The sequence below is a fragment of the Macaca fascicularis genome, chromosome 2, assembly GCF_037993035.2.
Source record: "Macaca fascicularis isolate 582-1 chromosome 2, T2T-MFA8v1.1".
Classification (NCBI taxonomy): Eukaryota; Metazoa; Chordata; class Mammalia; order Primates; family Cercopithecidae; genus Macaca; species Macaca fascicularis.
In genome coordinates this window covers 175379445-175398095 of record NC_088376.1, presented here as the reverse complement: position 1 = coordinate 175398095, position 18651 = coordinate 175379445, and the positions used below count along the sequence as shown (strand labels likewise).

General features: G+C 38.3%; 1 protein-coding gene across 20 annotated transcripts in view; it reads left to right on the top strand.

Annotated features, from left to right (window-relative positions):
- Positions 1 to 18651, top strand: part of BBX (BBX high mobility group box domain containing) — a 271264-nt gene that overhangs the window by 158934 nt on the left and 93679 nt on the right. For 16 of the 20 annotated variants that reach the window (XM_074033524.1, XM_074033529.1, XM_074033521.1 and 13 more), the window contains one exon: positions 15072 to 15242. In XM_074033524.1, coding sequence (XP_073889625.1) covers positions 15081 to 15242 — 162 coding nt within the window. In that variant the 5' untranslated portion in view covers positions 15072 to 15080. Of the gene's footprint in view, positions 1 to 9036; positions 9122 to 15071; positions 15243 to 18651 lie in introns of those variants that run through there. The other 4 variants (XM_074033519.1, XM_065539234.2, XM_065539233.2 and 1 more) reach the window with 1 other exon arrangement.

Here is an 18651-nt window from a genome sequence, read left to right as displayed (position 1 = left end):
AAGAGAATTGTCTGAATTCTCCAATGGCTTTTATAATTGCCAAGTGTCCAGTGCCGAGAATGTTATACTACTATGTATTATCTATTCTCTAATGGTTCAGACCACATTTTTTGCACTCTATTACCTGCTGCCTAGTTCCCAAATGGTTTTATTATTATATAGGTTTTCTCTCACCAACAAGTTCTTTATTGTTCCAACTCATATTTTATAATCACTGTCATCTTGCTTAATGCTAGTCCATTAATAGGCCCTCAGAAGGTTGATTTGGGATCAGAAGGTCTCCCTAGAGGAGTTATATAAGAGCTACAGAAAGAATTTGCCCACCTTTTAGTACAGATTTGGCAGTCATCAAAGCAAACGGCTGGGAGAGCTCAGCAAGCAGAATTCTCCTTTGACTCCTCAATGGGCCTTACCTTTCAGTTCAAGGGAAGCTATAATATGAAATAAAATGTGTCTGATGTTTGCTGTTAGATTGTGATTTTTGGTACACAGCAGACAATGACAGGTTTTCCTTATTTTTTTTCCCCCCTTAGAATCAGGGCGATCAAGTATATTTTATTTACTCCAGTTGGTTCTTTTTCAAACTTTCGACTAAACTTACTTTTATTCTTAAGCCATATAATAGTACACATTTTAAAATCTAGCAATACTTGGACATTTCTGAAGACCTTTTTTGGTACAAAATGTCTTTTGAATTTTTCTTGTGCTTAAAAACATTTACAGTAAACACAGGAAGTTGTATGCTACTGTGAGATTATAGGGGAGGTTTGTGGAGTGCCCTTCCCTTACATGCTGTGTTGCTTATGGAAATGACAAGCTTTCATAATATCTATTAAACTGTAACCTGCCTATTGTGTTCAGTGCAGAATGCTGAATTTAGTTAAAATGTTAAGAAATGTTTGTTCCACCTCTGCCTCTCAGAAAAATTAGATGGAGATGTGTGTGCTCTCCATCAATAAAGCATATTTGTTTTGAAAGATGCAGCACTCATGGGCTGTCAGTCATAGCGACTTCTGAGAGTACTTAAGAGCTGCAACATCAATATTTACAAAATACAAAGTGAAGAAAAGTACATTGCGTCACAGACATGTGCTGTCTTGTTCCGATTCCCTCCCTCCTCAGTGTATTTAGTATGGTTAAGTCTATATGGAGGAGTATTTTGAGATACGAATGGAAGTTTGGGATTCCTCTAAAGTAATTACTGAGAGACATGATTGAAATACCAACAAGGCTTGTAAAATGGAATTACTTTTCCTCCCAAAGTAAATATATTGATTAAAAACTAAAATCAGTGATACAATCAGATGGAAGAAAGTACCTATGTTTAACGTCCAGAGACTTTATAGGCTGTGTTCCTACTTTGCTCCTTAATGACATTTTAAAGATTACATAAATCCCTCTGAGGCTTCTCTCAAATGGGCATAATTATACCCATTTCATGGGATTTTATAATACTAAATAAATGTGTGCAATAAAGGCTTTGTGAGTTATAAAGTGGTACATAATTGGAAAGCAGCAAATAAGGTAGCCTAGGGGTTTTTAATGGCAGTACTAGCTTTTTGTGTAAGAAAATATATTTGGAACTTATTAATGAAATGTACTCAAGTTATATATTATGAAGTGCTTTATCATAAAAAATTAAAACAGAATTTATTAAATATGTCAGAATGATGACTTTATTATTATATTATAATCTATCTTTGAAAAAAAATTAAAAGCAGCATGGGCTCACTTTTAGCATATAGTCCCTGTTATTTATCCTATATTCTGCCACTAAGTCTTGTGGCCTGATAAATTACTAAGTGAAAGCATTCTCTCCCTCTTGTTTCCTCAATATAATGCCATTGTGTAAATATGGAAAGGCTTGGTTAGACACTTATCACAAAGTACACATTGGAGATTCCAGGTAGAAAGGGACTAAATTAATGAGAAATGGTTTTAGCAGGGTTAAGAATCTTGCTTAGGGGAAAAATGATATTAAATTTGAAAATTCCTGGGTTTAACTCAGTATGTGGATAGTTACCTCTCCCCAAAATCAGCAAACACAGTGTTTTAACAATATAAAAGAGCTTCTTAACTGATTTCCCAGGTTTATATGGTTTATGATTATTTTACAGAGGAGCTTTTTTTGATATTATAAAGCATTACCCTTATATTTAAATAAGATGCCAGAAGATAAAAATTTGGCCAGCAGAGGGAGCCAACTTATGTAAATTGGGCTGTGAGGAACATGCTCTAGGGTACCTCAGTAAACGTATATCTTGTGGGTATTGGTTTACAACATTCTTGTACTGTGCATTGAGAAGAAAATTAAAGGAAGGAACTTCAGTCATATTAAAACCAGTTCTTTATTGCTTTTATTTTATTTTATTTTACTTTTTGAGAAAGAGTCTCATTCTGTTACCCAGGCTGAAGTGCAGTGGCAGGATCACAGCTCTCTGCAGTCTCTACCTCCTGGCTCCTGAGCTCAGGGAATTCTCCCACCTCAACCTCCTAAATAGCTGGGACCACAGGTGTGCACCACCATGCCTGGTTAATTTTTAATTTTTTTGTAGAGACAGGGTCTCATTATGTTGCCCAGGCTGGTCTCAAACTCCTAGGCTCAAACGATTACTCCTGCCTCAACCTAACATAGTGCTGGGATTACAGACATGAGCCACGGCACCTGGCCACTCTGGTACTTTTTAAAAAAGAAAAAAGGCAGGCAAATAATATACGAATTGGAACTGTGTTTTGTTATTGTTGTTATTCTCAGACATGAAGAATCTTTTATAAATAAATGTCATCAATTTAATAAATTTAGTAGATAAAAATAAGGTTTTAGAACTTGGCTCTGGGGTTAGAGCACATTCATTCTAAACATCTACAAGGAATATAAATAACACGTGAAAGAAATATAAAAGGAATTGTTAATGTTCTAAACAGAGTACTGTTATGACTGAATCATCAAGTAAGCACTTACATTTTGTATCATATATATTAAATCATGAAATTGGAAAATATTTAAGATAAAAATTTCACCCAGCATGAAGCAAGTATAAAACAAATGGTTTTCTGCTCAACACTATATAGAAATTAATCATAGCACCCTATGCATTCTAATTAATTTCCTTGGCAAATGTGCAGGCTGATATAAGATGATTAGATTCATGCATTTCAAGTACTAGTTATTAAATACATATATTCAAGGAAGTATTCTAAGCATTTGGAAAGGTAAAGGTAAACCACACCTACCTTTATGTAATTTGTAATTTAGTAAATGGTGAGTGTAATTCGAGTGTGCCAAAGTGTAAGTAGGTGGGTGATGCAGCAGCTAGGATAAGCAACTTCACTAAACACTATACTGCTTAAAATAAGAAATAAGTATTCTTTTTTTGCTTTTGAGAAAAATATGTTTGCTTTGCAACCATTAAGACTGAGAAGTTTAGCTTTATAAAGTGAAGTCGATTTAACTGTTACTTAAGTTATTTGCCATCTTTCTTAGAGTAAAGAACAGTAGCTAAGGAAAAAGATTTCCGATCAGATTGTTGATTCTTAACTAAATCATTGTTTCTGCATTGTTTTTTAAAATTATAATTAGAGATCAAGATAATAGAAAACATCCAGACCTTTTTATTATTTTTAAACTAAAAACAACGACTAAGTCATATAAAAGAAAAATTATCCTTTTAAACTTTTACCATTTTAGATGAAATTTAATGTATATCTGTTTTTTAAAAAAAAATATGTATGATTGCTCTTAAAATTCAAAGAGGTAGGCCGGGTGCGGTGGCTCACACCTGTAATCCCAGCACTTTGGGAGGCTGAAGCAGGTGAATCACAAGGTCAGAAGTTTGACATCAGCCTGGTCAATGTGGTGAAACCCCATCTCTACTAAAAATACAAAAATTAGCCAGGCGTGATGGCGTACTCCTGTAGTCCCAGCTACTTGGGAGGCTGAGGCAGAAGAATCGCTTGAACCTGGCAGGCAGAGGTTGCAGTGAGCCAAGATTGTGCCACTGCACTCCTGCCTGGGTGACAGAGCGAGACTCTGTCTAAAAAAAAAAAAAAAAATCTAAGGGCCCTATGTAATGTAGCATGGAAGATTAAAAATCAGTGTTCAGTGATGGATACAGGAGAAGAGGGAGTGGATAATTATTTCTCTTCCGAAGTCGAAATTACAAATAGTCATTTTTCTCCCTTCAGATCTGCAATACTTAGAAACTATTTCTAAGTAAATAAAATCACCAGGTGTTTTAGTTTGGCAGTTTGAGTATGCTATTTGAGTAATTGTTAGGAATTTCTGAAATGGAGGGTCACACAGCAGGGCATGGCAAGGATGGATTAGAAAAGCAGGATGGTGAACAAGGAAAAGGACTAGGGGCAAGAGGAATGGACTTCAGGGAACAGTCCTAGAACTCATTCATTCAACAAGTATTTATTTGTGCCTGCAGTGCACCTGGCTCTGTGTCAAGCCATGGAGACACATCATGGTGAACATGATGCAGCCCCTGTTCTCTGTCACAGTTGAGTGTGATATAAAGAAGGAAACAGGTCATTTCACTGTAGCCTATTAAGTGTAGGGTGCTGTGGAGACACCTCTCTGAGACTTGAAAGGACCAGAAGGGTCATGAGGTGAGATCCAAGCCAAGCCCTGAAGCAGGAATGAGTTCCGCCGGAAGGAAACAGCAGCCAGGTTCCAGGAGGTGGGAGTGCATGGCAAGCTCCAGGTGATGGCATGTGGCTCAGTATGGGTAGAACTTTGAGAGTGAGAATGGACCAAAGAAACATCAGCTGTAAAGGCAAGCTGGACTAGGTCAGGAAGAGTCTTAGATGTTTATGTGAAGGAAGGAATTTGGAGGTTTTCTTTAGTACACTGAGGGACTGTTAAAGAGATTCCCTTTAGGAGAAGGATATGAGCAGATATTTGTTGTGTGGAGAATTAAAGTCAGCAGAGCTTTAGGTAAGAAGGCCAGACAGCTGAACCAGCCTTGTGGGGCTGGAGAAGAGTAGACTCTTTGTAAGAGGTAGAAGGGACAGATTTTTGAGAGATTAAATGTCAGGGTAAACAGCTAATTGCAGTGATTTCAGTTTATGGAGAGAAAGTTGCAAAGAAAGATATGCTTTCCAGATGCTTATGTGAAGGGAAGGGATGTCTAGTTTATATTCACCAGGCTCTGACATAACTCCACAAGGGTATGGTGGAGGCAGAGGCCTGGCTCATACAAGATATTTTCTCTGAGAGGATAGAAATTAAAGACATGTGAGTCATAGTGAGGTAGAGAAGCCAGAGGTGATAGGGACGTTGGAACAAGTTGTAAGCTCTTTCTAGGAAACTAATCCTGAGGTTTAGAAACAAGAATATTAGGAACCAGGTCACTTAGTGAAGCACATCGTTGGGTGTGGAGGCTGTGAACAAATGACAGTACCAAGTAGGCTGGTTCTTGGATCCTAGCCACATTAGGCAGTACCATAGCCTAAGGGCTAGAGGCCAGTTTGTAGGAAGAAAGGATTAGCTAAAGGAGGGTGAGAATTCAGACAGGACTTTAGACTTCATCAAAGTAACTGAAAGACTAATGGCTCAGGATAACAGGAGGGAAACATATAGATTGGGGGTGAGGTGAGGGAAGGAGTTGACCTTGAATCTCTACCTTTGAAAGAAAACAGAAGAAGAAAAGAAATTTTGAAATGGGTAGGCAAAATGAGAATTTGGGAGGGTTCAGGAAGGTTAACACCTTCCTGCTAGTTAAGCAGGAGGCAAAGGTATTTTCTTAGAGTGACAAGGATTGCAGGTGGGCGGGAAGGGCAGTATGGGGACATGATTGAAAGCTCAGGCTCCAGGGAACGGAAGACCTTGTTTTCATTCCTGGGCCCGTCATGTACTGGCAGAGTGGCCTCAGGCATGCTGCTTAAGGTTTGTCATTCTCAGTTGCTTTATACCTAAGGTATGTTCATTGTAGTATCTTTCACCTAGAGTTGTATTAAGGATTAAAGAAATTAATTCACGTAAAGTGTTTAGCATGTAGCAAATGTTCAATCAAATTTATGATGATGAAGCAATATCGTATAATGGTCAAAAACCAGACTCTGAAGCCAGACCGCCTGAGTTCAAATACTGGCTTCACCAATTACATGCTAGTGGTATGATTTATAAACATAATTCATAGCTCACCAAGTGCTCAGTAAATATGTATTCAACTGCATTGACAATAAATATGGAGACTCCATGAACCCGTCTTCCTGTGCTTCCAGTTCTTGCCAATGCGATACTTGTGTTCTACCCATGTGACAAATGGATATGGTAAAAACCTTTGGTAATTTATAAACTAAAGGAGGCGAAATATGTTATCTCTGCCTCAGTTTTCTCATCTGTAAAAAAAGGGGATAATAGTACCTACCTCTTAAGCTTGTAAGTTAAGATAGTTAATAGATGTAATCTCTTAGCTCTGGTACATGGGAAGCATTATATATGTCTAGCGAGGATTGTCATCATTTATCCTTGCTCACCATCATCAGCAGGAATTGAGAAACAGAATTTATAATGGGCACTGTGGGATTGACTGTGTAACTGAGTAAGACAAGTAAAAAGGATAAAAGTAAAGAACAAGTAAAAAAGCACTTAAGACCAACATGAGACTGAAAACTTTTGTAGTAGGGTCAGAACACAGGAGCAGCCAGAAACCTGGAGATAGACCTGAGAGGAAAAATGGTTGGATAAGTTTAAAGTTAGGGTTTATTGCTGGACCATTTGTGAAAGTGTAAGAGAGCCAGTGAGCGGAAGGTATAATAGTACTCTGTTTTGAGAGAATAATGAAAGTCATTGACAAATAACCAGAGAAGGGAATAAACGAACATGTTTTAGACAACTGTTTGGAAGTGGCTTTGATTTTATTCTGTTTATTACATTGCCTTATCAATTTGCTTGTTTCTTTTCTCTCTCCTTCCCCATCCAAACAACCTTTCCTGGCTTCTTATTTCTTCTCTGCATATCTCTTTTCAAGCCTTATGTCCCTTCTGCCTTGTAGCAAAACAGCATAAAGAAAAGCATAATAAGAAAGCAGAGAAGTATTGTTTCTATGTTCAGTTCTCCACATATTCACTGAACATCTATTCCCTGTCTAGCACAGAGATCTTTGCTCTGACAGATCCAAAAAAAGCATCTGGCATGTTCATTACCCTCAAGGGTCTCTGTGGGAGGAATTCACATGAAATCATTATACATACATTGTACAGGAAAATGATAATTGTCATACAATCAAGTGTCAAAAATTATGGCACAGCCATTAAGTGCTGCAGTGATCAAAAAAGGTGCTCAAAAAGGAGAGAGACATGAACTGAGGCAAACACAGCCTTTTAGAAATGGATGTTCGGAGAGGCCTTGCATAGAGAGGGAGAATGGGGGTGTCGGGGACAGTGTGCAGGCCTGGGAGAGCAGAGAAAGTTCTGCGCAGAAGCATGTGGCGGGTGTGGAGAGCAGGGCAAGCACCAGCCCAGCAGGAGGTGAGTTGAATGGGAGGTAAGGCTGGACACTTAACCCTTACAGAGCATAGCTCAGCAGGTGATCAATACATATGTGTTCAGCAGCATTGAGAGTAAAGGAGGAAGACACATCCATGAGCTTATCTTCTTGTGTTTCAGCTTCTTGTCAATGTGATCATTATGTTCTAGCCCTGTAATAAGTGCATATAATAAAAACCTTTGTGAATTTGTAAACTAAAAGAGGCAAATACTTTTTTGTTAGGTCTGTTGAAGAATAGGAATTCAGTGACTTTTTGATTAAGAATGTAAACACCTCCATAAAATTACAGGAAAACAGAAGGTTGCATTTTTGGAAGATGTGGTGGGGAACATGTCCTAACTTGCTACTAACCTCTATGTATATAGCTTTTCATCCTCAAGCCACCTCTTTGGCTGCCTTATCTCTTTCAAGGTAGCTTTTGTCTCTGTTTGTAGCCTAGAACAGCATTCCATTTGAGAACCATGTTAAGCTGTCCCAAGGCTAAGCGTCATGGAGTGCAGGTATTAGAGATCTTAAATACACATATTTCTTTATGAGTTAAAGGCAGAGGGACCAGAACTGCCAGTACAGCTAAGCCCTTCTTTCAATAGTGGGTGCCTTATTAGTATTCATGAAGAGCATATCGATAACATCTTGACAGAGTTAAAGTTTCAACTTGAAGGGCTACTGCTTTTCAATAAGGAACATATTTAAAGACACTTTTTGCATGAATAGTGAGTGAATTGCTTCTAAATGAGAGTATTACTTTATTGAATGAGATATTTTTCATGTAATCTGTCTACAGTTTAGAATTGTCATTGGAATTACAATAAATAATAATGATTAGCACTTGTAGGGTTTGTATCTTCAAAGAGTTTTATAGTTAATCTAATTTAATTGTCACTTGGCATCATCAGAGATGTGTACTTGCTTTTCTACCATGAAAAGTGGTGTTCCCTTACCAGCCCCTTAATGCTTCCTTTTGGTATTTTCATGGTCTATGAGCTGTTTGTTCTACAGGAAATAGTTAGAGAGTTGCAGATTGAAGAGCTTTATATTAGAGCTCTTTTTCCCAGGTAGCATTTGGGTTCTTTGCGCTAGGTTTCTTGGGTCCAGTTCCAGCTCCTCTACTTGCCATGTTACCCCAGGCAAGTTACTGAAACCTGTTGCTTTAAGTGGAATTCATCATAGTAACTGCATCAGAGTGTTTTTGTGAGGATTAAATGAGAAAGTAAATATATAGCAATTAAATATTTAATAAATGTTAGTTGCATATTAGAATTTTAAAAAACATTTAGGAGCATATCATTCTGAGAAGCCATATGTGGTTAAGTGTTAGATGAGGAAATTATAAGCCAATAAATACCCTTTTCAGAAACTGCTGTGTAGTAGGCTCCGTGCTAGGCACTGAGACTGAAAAGGTAATGATGGCACCTGCACTCTGAAGGTCACAACCTTTTGTGGACATGGAGATGTCTTAGTCCATTTTATGTTGCTATAACAATACCACAAACTGGGTAATCTATAATGAACAAAAATTTATTTGGCTCACAGTTCTGGAGACTGGGAAGTGCAAGAGCATGGGGCCAATATTTGGGGAAGGCTTTTGTGCTTCATTATTCCATGGCAGAAGAGCAAGAGAAGGTAAGAGTAAGAAGGGGCCAAACTTGCTTTAATAACAAACCCACTCTGGTGATGACTAATTCACTCCCACAATCACAACCATTAATCCATTCATGAGGGCAGATCCCCCATGACCTCATCGCCTCTTATTAGGTCCTACCTCCCAACACCGTTGCACTGGGGATTAACTTTGGAGGACACATTTCAACCAAAGCGGGGTACAGGGGAGTTGTCAAAACACTCTAAGTGCTTGACCTAACAAAGTCAAGTACAGCCAAAGCTCATAGCAGAGTGATGGACTTTGACTTAGGGCTTTCAGATAAAAGAAGAGATATTTGACCTGGGTCTTGGAGGATGAGAAGGACTTTAAGAGAAAATGGGAGACTTTTAAGGTGAGAAGGAGGAAGGCTTCAACTTTGGAGTATTTGCTGTCTTCTGTGGTAGCAGGATCCCTTGAAAGATTGAAAGCAAGGTGTGACTTGAAAGTCCCAGAACTCTTTAGAAAGAATGAAAGCAGGCGGGTCCGATTTGTGTGGAAGTACTAGAGTTTCCATGACGTTACAGTGTCTTTGGGCTGGTTTTTCCTCTCCTCCATAGACTGGAGAAGGCTGTGAAGTTTTGTAGTCCTAGTTGGACCCAGAAGAGGCCCTGTTTGTGGTTAGAATATGTAGTTGTCTAGCAGTGGTATTTAATGGGCCTCCCATATGTACTCTCCTGTTTCACTGGGCATGAATTTTAATGACTGGGATTTGAGTGGAATTTCATTGGACTTTTAGGAAACAATTTAAAATACCACTGTGACACAGTTCAGTGTATACTAATGTTTTAAAGATTGAGGTGTAACTGATTGCCTAAATTGTAAGACAAGACAATAGACGAGAGGATCTTATTCGCAAAATTTATGATAGTGCCAAGGCACTGTTTCTGACTGTGTATCACTCAGATGAAGGAAACTCTCCATCTTCCTTTTTCAGTTTCTGAGGCTGCAGAGTACATCATCTGGGCAGCATATGGACTGCTATCAAATGGGAGGCATCTGTGCTCCCTTTTGAATAGCATCTTAGGATGAGTTTAAGTAAGCAGATGCTGCCTGTTAAACCCATGCTCCCCAGTCTAAAAAGCTTGTTGAGTAAAGGGGGGATTTGCCAACAGTGAACAGGAATCTTCTAGACACTGTGCTGGGTATTACATATGTGTTCTCACAGTAGAGCTATTATTTAATTTTCACATGAGGAAATATCAGCACAGGTATTAACTTTCCCTTTCCAACAGGTAGTTTGTGGTAGAGGCAGGATTCCAAAGGAAGCCTATCAGGCTGCAGTGTCCTTTTTCGTTATTATTATTCTTTTAATAAATATGGCATTTGCTTTGTACTGTTTCCTTCTAAAATCTTTCTTCTTTAAGCTTCTCATGAAGTCCGACCTCAGTAAAGGTCTTTCATGAATGGGCTTGCTACTTTTTTTTTTTTTTTTTTGATGCAGAGTCTAACTCTTTTGCCAGGCTGGAGTACAGTGGCGTGATCTTGGCTCACTGCAACCTCTGCCTCCCGGGTTCAAGTGATTCTCCTGCCTCAGCCTCCCGAGTAGCTGAGACTACAGGTGCACGCCACCACCAACCAGCTAATTGTTGTATTGTTAGTAGAGACAGGGTTTCACCATGTTGGCCGGAATGGCACGATCTCTTAACCTCGTGATTCACCCGCCTTGGCCTCCCAAAGTGCTGGGAGTTTACAGACGTGAGCCACCACGCTCGGCTCAGCCTTGCTACATTTGAAGAATATGATTAAATGAAGTTTTTCCTAATTTGTCAGTTTACATTGAATTCAGTAGAGGATGTCTATTTAGGGTCACCTGTCCTGCCATACATAGAAAGGAGGCGAAGAGGGGACACGTGAGTTCGTTTGTTTTCACCAGATACATGTTGGTAGGTGTTTTAGATCATCATTTGACAGTCTCAGCACCATAATTTGATGATATTTAGTTTTTCAAATACAGAGTCCATTGATAGTTAAATAACCTGATTTCAATGATTCTAAAATTGCAGTGCAGAATGGAAGAAGAACTCCTTTTGAATGAAGTCCAACATTTGCTTCATTTACAGCATATAGATTGTTAGCTTAATTTCCTCTTGTCCTAAGACCAAGAAACCAAACTTTAAAATGTGTGGGCTTTTTAGTGGCAAAATAATTACAAGATTAGTCCTCTGTCACTTTAAAAATTAACAATTTCACCTCCTCCTCATTGTTGAAGTAAGATGAGTGATAACATTGTCTCAAAATTATGCTTTCTTTGCCCTTGTCTTTCCCACTTTTTAAAATCTTTTTAAAATTATTCTCTCTTGCTTTCTCATTACTTTTGAATCATAATCAGGAACATCATTTCCCTTCACTGTTTTGCATTCTTTCAATAATTTGAAAATAGATCCATACAGAAGTAAGAACAAATTAGATAACTATGAATTATTAATGTGCACAGTTTATACTTTGAGGTATTTCATAGTTATTAGATCAATTATGGTACATTTTTCTTGATTATTTCATCTGAGGTATATATTTCCAATTCACTTACTGTTTTATTCATCTTCCATACCTGCTAAAAGTGTACCTACTTTGTTCCAGGCCCTGTGCTAGGGGTTGCCAGCCTCATTTCTCCACAAGCCTGTGCATCTGGTGGTTCTCAGACATCACATGCCACCTTGGTCTGTGTGTCTGAGTTGTGCACAGTTTTCAATTCCCTTTCTTTCCCACTTAGAAAAGAATATCTGAATTCAGGAAAGTGTAAGAAATTGTAGTTAATCTTGAAGCTATCTTAGAGAATATAAATAGTGAGTCATCATCACAATTTGGCGCAGGATTTTGTATCATTGTTTCTGACAGTCCTCACAACTAGCTGGTCTTGATCTGATGTGCTAGGATGTTTCTGAGCATATAAGTATAGTCTCGGAACATTAAAAAAAAGGCCTAGCAATGGAGGTATGATGTATCTAAATAATTACAATTTGTGGGAAAATGTGGTAAGTGCCGTTAGCAATGTAAAGTCTTTCTAATGTATTTCTGGGTGACAAAGATTAATTTCTGGAGTATCAGAAAAGGCATTTTCTCCGAAGTGGTATATGAGCTACGTGGAAAAACTTAGAAGTGAGAGAGGACTGAATACAATTATTTTGAACCCAGAAAGAAGCCACATATTCCCCTCATTAATTTGATTCTTCAGATCCTGTTTTCTCTTTGAATATTGAAATTATATATATATATATACACACACAAAGGTACACACATACCCACACATATATACATTCACACATAATTAAATAACAATTTAATTCAAAATTTTGGGGGCTAAAGATGTATTTTTCTCTTGGCATTGGCAATCGTTTTACCCTCTCCAGTTGATAGAAACTGCCTTACTTACAGTTTCCCACTGATTTCTTTTACTATTTAAAATATTAGACCCTCAAATGGGTTTTACTACCACTCAAGCAACTCATCCTGAAGTGATTACTATGCTACAGAAATAACCGTTTCCTCTTCTCTCTACATAACATTGGCATTTCTGGAAATTGGGTTACCTGTGCCAATTTTTATTTGTAGATACAATGGGAATTGTTAAATGGTCTATCAATTCACAAGGTATCTTCTCTTATTAAGAGCACACCAGATACCTAATTCCATTTAGTTTTCGGTAACTTCTTATATTCTTGAGTCAGCCACACAAGTAATTCAATTGTAATTCACACAAGTAATCACACAAGTAATCCAGCATGAGTTTCTTGCTAAGAAAGCCACAAGAGCATGTTTTTCTTTTCCTCCTTTCTTTTTCTTGACTGCAATAGTTTTTAATAAATTAATTCACACAAGTAATTCACACAAGTAATCCAGCATGAGTTTCTTGCTAAGAAAGCCACAAGAACATGTTTTTCTTTTCCTCCTTTCTTTTTCTTGACTGGAATAGCTTTTAATAAATTAATGATGGCTGGGCGCGATGGCTCACGCCTGTAATCCCAGCACTTTGGGAGGCCAAGGCGGGCGGATCACAAGATCACGAGTTAGAGACCAGCCTGGCCAATATGGTGAAACCTCGTCTCTACTAAAAATACAAAAATTAGCTGGGTGTGGTCGTGGGCGCTTGTAGTCCCAGCTACTCAGGAGGCTGAGGCAGAAGAATCGCTTGAACCTAGGAGGTGGAGGTTGCAGTGAGCCAAGATTGCGCCACTGCACTCCAGCCTGGGCGACCGAGTGAGACTGTCTCAAAAAAAAAAAAAAAAAATTAATGAGAACTTTTGTTAAAAATGAAGGTTTTTTAGAAAATGATTTTATTAAAATGAGGAGTTTTATTGTAGCACAATAATCACTTCATCAGTAGTAGACTCAGTAAATTGTGGTACATTCATTTTTAGAATATTACACAATTATTTTTAAATTAGAACAATCAACATGTATTGACCTAGATGGAAGAGTATGATATATGCAGCTTAAATTTTTTAATGGCTGTTTATTGATATATTTGTATATTTAAAAAGATGTAGAATGATATAGTCCCTAAGGACATTGAAATTGGTCAAAGTAGTTGGAGGGAGGTTATTAACAGAAGATAATCCAGAAATAGACTCGTATACATGTGATAATTTAATGTAGCACAGAAGGAATAGTGAAAAGCTGGATTATTTAATAAATGGTATTGGTATAGTTGGCTATTTTTTAAAAAAGAATAAGCTAGATCCTTACCTCACTTACTTTATTAAAATGAATCCCAGATTGATCAAGTATTTAAATGTTTAAGTTGAAGTTTTACAAGTTCTAGGAGAAAACATTGGTGAATATTTGTTTGAAGTAAGACCTAGGCATGACCCAGAATCCAGAAACAAGGCAGACAGATAAATTTGCCTGTATCATATTCTCTGAATGGCTTGAGAACTACATGAATCTTTATATTATGTGTTCATCAATCCCAGTTTCTGTTTTAATATGATGTTAAAAGTTTAATGGTATCACTTCTCAAGCATTTGGACTAATGCAAACATAGTGAGCAAATAGGCTGCTACTTGGTGATTTTAGCAACTGTACTTATGTTTGTATTGTCAGCATTCATGAACCATTTAAACCGATGGCATTTAATTGTATTGTTTGAGTTTTTCCATGACAGTAATTTCTGTTTTAACATTACTTTGAATGAATGAATGAGAAGTAACATCAGAAAAAAAGTTGTGAGAAAACATACAGGAAACTAACATGCAGTTCCCTCTGGACCATGGTGCAGGACATGATGGAGAGGGCAAACCTCATTTTATGCGATTTTCACCTGTTTAATAGAAATATGTATTGCTTTTCTCAAGGAAAAGATCTATTTTTTACATCATTGAAAAGTAATTCAGAGTTTTAGGCTTCTAAACGATTTTTGTCACATTGATAGCTTGGCCATTTCTTAGCTTAGCCAACTGCCCAAATCTAAAACTTTGGATTCTTACAAATTACTCATTTTATTTAGTAATGTTATAAGCACAGATTTAACATGGTATAGAATGCAAAGTACATGTAAATTGTTATAGTAAAATAGCCATCAGAGAATGCCTGGGGGGCAAGTCCCTGTGAACTCTTTAACTCTCTTGGGAGGCATCCTTCATGTTCTTCTGATGGGAAATTGAGAAATGCTTCCCTGAGTAAATACACACAGGTGAAGGTAACTGGTCTTACTGGGGTTTTAGGTTCTGAAGCTGTGTAGTGGAGGGAAGTAGATTTCACAAAAGGCAAATTTTATTAGCTCCATTTGGCCCGCTAAGATGAATGTTTCATTATGTATTTTGGATTCCCACTGAGTCCAGTAAATGAGCTAGTAGATAGTTTAGTCATTAAAATTATAATTAATACTAAGGGAGCTAAATAAACTAATTTTAATCAAATTTACTTTGATTTATCTCAGTGTCTCTCTTTCTCTCCCTGTCTCCCTGTTTCTGTCTCTCTCTCTTCCTATTACAGGTCACAGTAATGAAAGGCAGTAATAGAAATAAGGATCATTCAGCAGAAGGAGAAGGGGTTGGAAAACGACCAAAACGAAAGTGTCTTCAGTGGCATCCATTGCTAGCAAAGAAACTTCTTGATTTTTCAGAGGAGGAAGAAGAGGAAGACGAAGAGGAGGATATTGATAAGGTAAGTCCTATATATACTGTAGAAGTTTCGAGTTTATTAGAGCAAATCATAATGTTCTAGAAACAATAGTGAACATGAATGATATTACAAAAGATGTGTTTCCAAAAGCCTGTATAGCTTGAATCCTGTTCAATTACTTAGTGTACATTTTTATTCCAATTCTTGACTGCTCTTGAAGTATTTGTACTTCCTAATAGTGTAGACTGAGACACAGCCTTTTAAATACTATTTTTGTCACCTAACCAATGATTTGTGAGTAATATTCAAATACATTGAGATGGGGATGTTCCTAAAACTTGATGTGCTCATCTGACATTCTACCCTGTGACTTTTCTGGCCTCTCTGTCTTGGCTTCTGGCCTCGCCCTGCCACCCTTGGCAATCTTAGAACTGCTCTGTTTGTCTCTATCCCTGGCGTTCATAGCTTCTGGCTTCACTTGCCCCCAGTCTTTGTAATGACTCATTCCTCCTAGTCCTCTTCTCTGGAATCAGGCCTCAGCAGCTGGCTCTCAGTCACATAACCATGCAGGTGACTTAAGAAATCATGTCGGCCAGGCACGGTGGCTCAAACCTGTAATCCCAGCGGTTTGGGAGGCCGAGGCAGGCAGATCACGAGGTCAGGAGATCAAGACCATCCTTGCTAACACGGTGAAACCTTGTATCAACTAAGAATACAAAAAAACAGTGTGCGCCTGTAGTCCCAGCTACTCGGGAGGCTGAAGCAGAGAGTGGAGTGAACCCAGGAGGCGGAGTTTACAGTGAGCCAAGATCGCACCACTGCACTCCAGCCTGGGTGACAGAACAAGACTCTGTCTCAAAAAAAAAAGAAATCATCTCAAGTGTTTGGCGCACCCAACACATTCAAAGTCAGAGCATTTTCTTCATGGCGCTTATTGCTATTTGCCATGTATTTAGCTGTATACTTCTTTATGTCTGTCTTCTCTCAGACCAGAATAGAAACTCAGTATAAAAACAGGGGCGTTGGCTGTCTCGTCCTTTCCTCTTGCCTCAGAACCAAGAATGGTGCCTGGCACATAGTAGGTATTAAATATAGATGTATGCTGAATGAAATAATAAATAAGTACATATTTTGTGTCACTACAAATTTTATAAACATGTTTTTAATATTTTTCAGGCCTTCAACATCCATTCAGTCTCTTCTTGGCTTTCAGCAGGAATTAAAAACACTTTTCCTCTTTTTCAGATATCACCTGGATACCCTCTAAGGCCTCTCTTACTGGTGACCTTTTCTCCTTTTTCACAGAGAAAACAGAGGCCACCAGAAGTTACTCTTTTAGCTTCTTGTACACACCTCTGTAATTGTCTCACTCCTTACTAATCTTTCCTTCCGCTTTTCCTGTTTCAGAGAAATAGGTTTTATTCTTCTTACTTGAGGGTATTATCAAGCTTATTCTTAGTTTCATTTTTTAAACACATTTGCATGTGTTGATCACTTGGTCATTGAAGCAGTCTCCTGTTTCTGTGAGAGCACCCACTCCTGTTTCTCTTTCTTCTTGCCTTTGGCCACCCACACCTGTTTCTATTTATCCTTTCTTTTTCTTTTTTGAGATAGGGTCTCACTCTATTGCCCAGACTAGAGTGCAATGGCACCATTTCAGCTCACTGCAGCCTCCATCCACTTCCCGGGCTCAAGCAGTCTTCCCACCTCAGCTCCCTGAATAGTTGGGACCACAGGCACACACCACTAAGCCCAGCTAATTTTGTTTATATTTTGTGAAGTCAGGGTCTCACTATGTTGCCCAGGCTGGTTTGGAACTCATGGCTTCAAGCAATCCTCCCTTCTCAACCTTTCAAAGTGCTGGGATTATAGCATAAGCCACCATGTCTGGCCCTTCTTTCTATTTCTACCTTCCCCATTGTTCTTCCCAGTTTCTTTCGGTTAATGTCCCTGCATTATTTTTTCCTCAAATGATGATGTTCTCTAGGCCTCCAATCTTAATTTCTATCTCCATCCTGGGCTTTTCTTCTGAACTCTGGACTCATATTTCTATTTACTTGGCATATCCATTTAGATATCAACTAGGAATCTCAGTTTGAATGAATTCAAAACTAAGCTTTTGCTTTTCTTCTCCCAACCTTCTCCTGCATCTTCCCTTTCGCAGTAAAGCGCAACTGCAACATTCCAGTTTGTCAGACCTGAGACCTTGTAGTTCGTACTTTACTGCTTTATTTTGCTCGAACTTCACATCCATCCGTTAGCAAATCCTCTCAAACTCTACCTTCAAAATACGTTCACTGTTTTGTTGCCCTTTTAACAGTTCCTTCGTGTACCACCTTGATCCAAGCCACCACCATTTCTAGCAGCAATTATTGTATCTACCTCTCTCTCTCCCAGCCTCTGCTCATGCCCTTCTGCGGTCCATTCTCAACAAAGTAGCCAGAGGAGTCCCTTCAAAATGTAAGGCCAGTTGTGCTGCTCCTGTTTCTATGAGGTCACAGGCTCTGTGCTTACTGCTGTCTGTGCTCACTGTGTGCTCACAGCACCTAGTAGAGTGGCTGGCTCATAGCAGGAACCCAGTAAATATTTATTGGGGGAAGGATTAAAGTCATTGAGTCCTCTTCTCTTTTCACTCACACTCAGTGATCTAGTCCATACTCTTAGTCTTAGCACCTTCTGTTTATTGGTATCTCATTGTTATCCTGCAGACATAGGTGTCCAAACAGCATTCCCCATAGCCACTTCAAGTTCAGCCTGCCTAGCACTGATCTCTGCGCTCCACCAGGCCTGATTTCTCTCGTTTGAGAATAAGTTTTTTTTTTGTTGTATATGAAGAAACTTTGCCACTCAAGCTAGAATCACTCTTCCTTTTTCTGCCTTCAGATCCAATTAGTTACCAGCCACTCTTGGTTCTGCCTCATAAATATTGTCCCTGTTCTCACTTCTCTGTTCCCATTACTGCTGTCTAGATTTCAGCCCTATCCCTTTTTTGCCTGGACAGCTGGGATAAATTTTTAACTGGGTTCTCTAGTTTGGGTTGCTTCTAGTTTTACTCTTAAAATTTATGCTGTTGTTAGAAGTTATCTCCTTAAAATTACAATCTAATGATGCCCCTCCACTGCTTAAAATCACTCATGGCTCTCCATTACGTCGATCCAGCTGTGGGGACTAGTGTTGATTTTTCTTAGAAAATATTAATGAGCTCCTGGGAAAAGAAAAGTAAGTTCTAAACTCTAAGACAGTTTTTATTTCTATTTTGTTATTCATATATTTATATATTTGCTTTTTGATTAATAATTACATTAAATAGCAATTAAAACATTTTTCAATGTTCATAGTTGGCAGAATAAAAAGTTGACAAACTGTGTCAAATCACATGTTTTTATTGGTCCATATAGTTCCAAACTACTGGTTTACATGATCAAAAGCATGCGTGTAAATATGGCAGAGC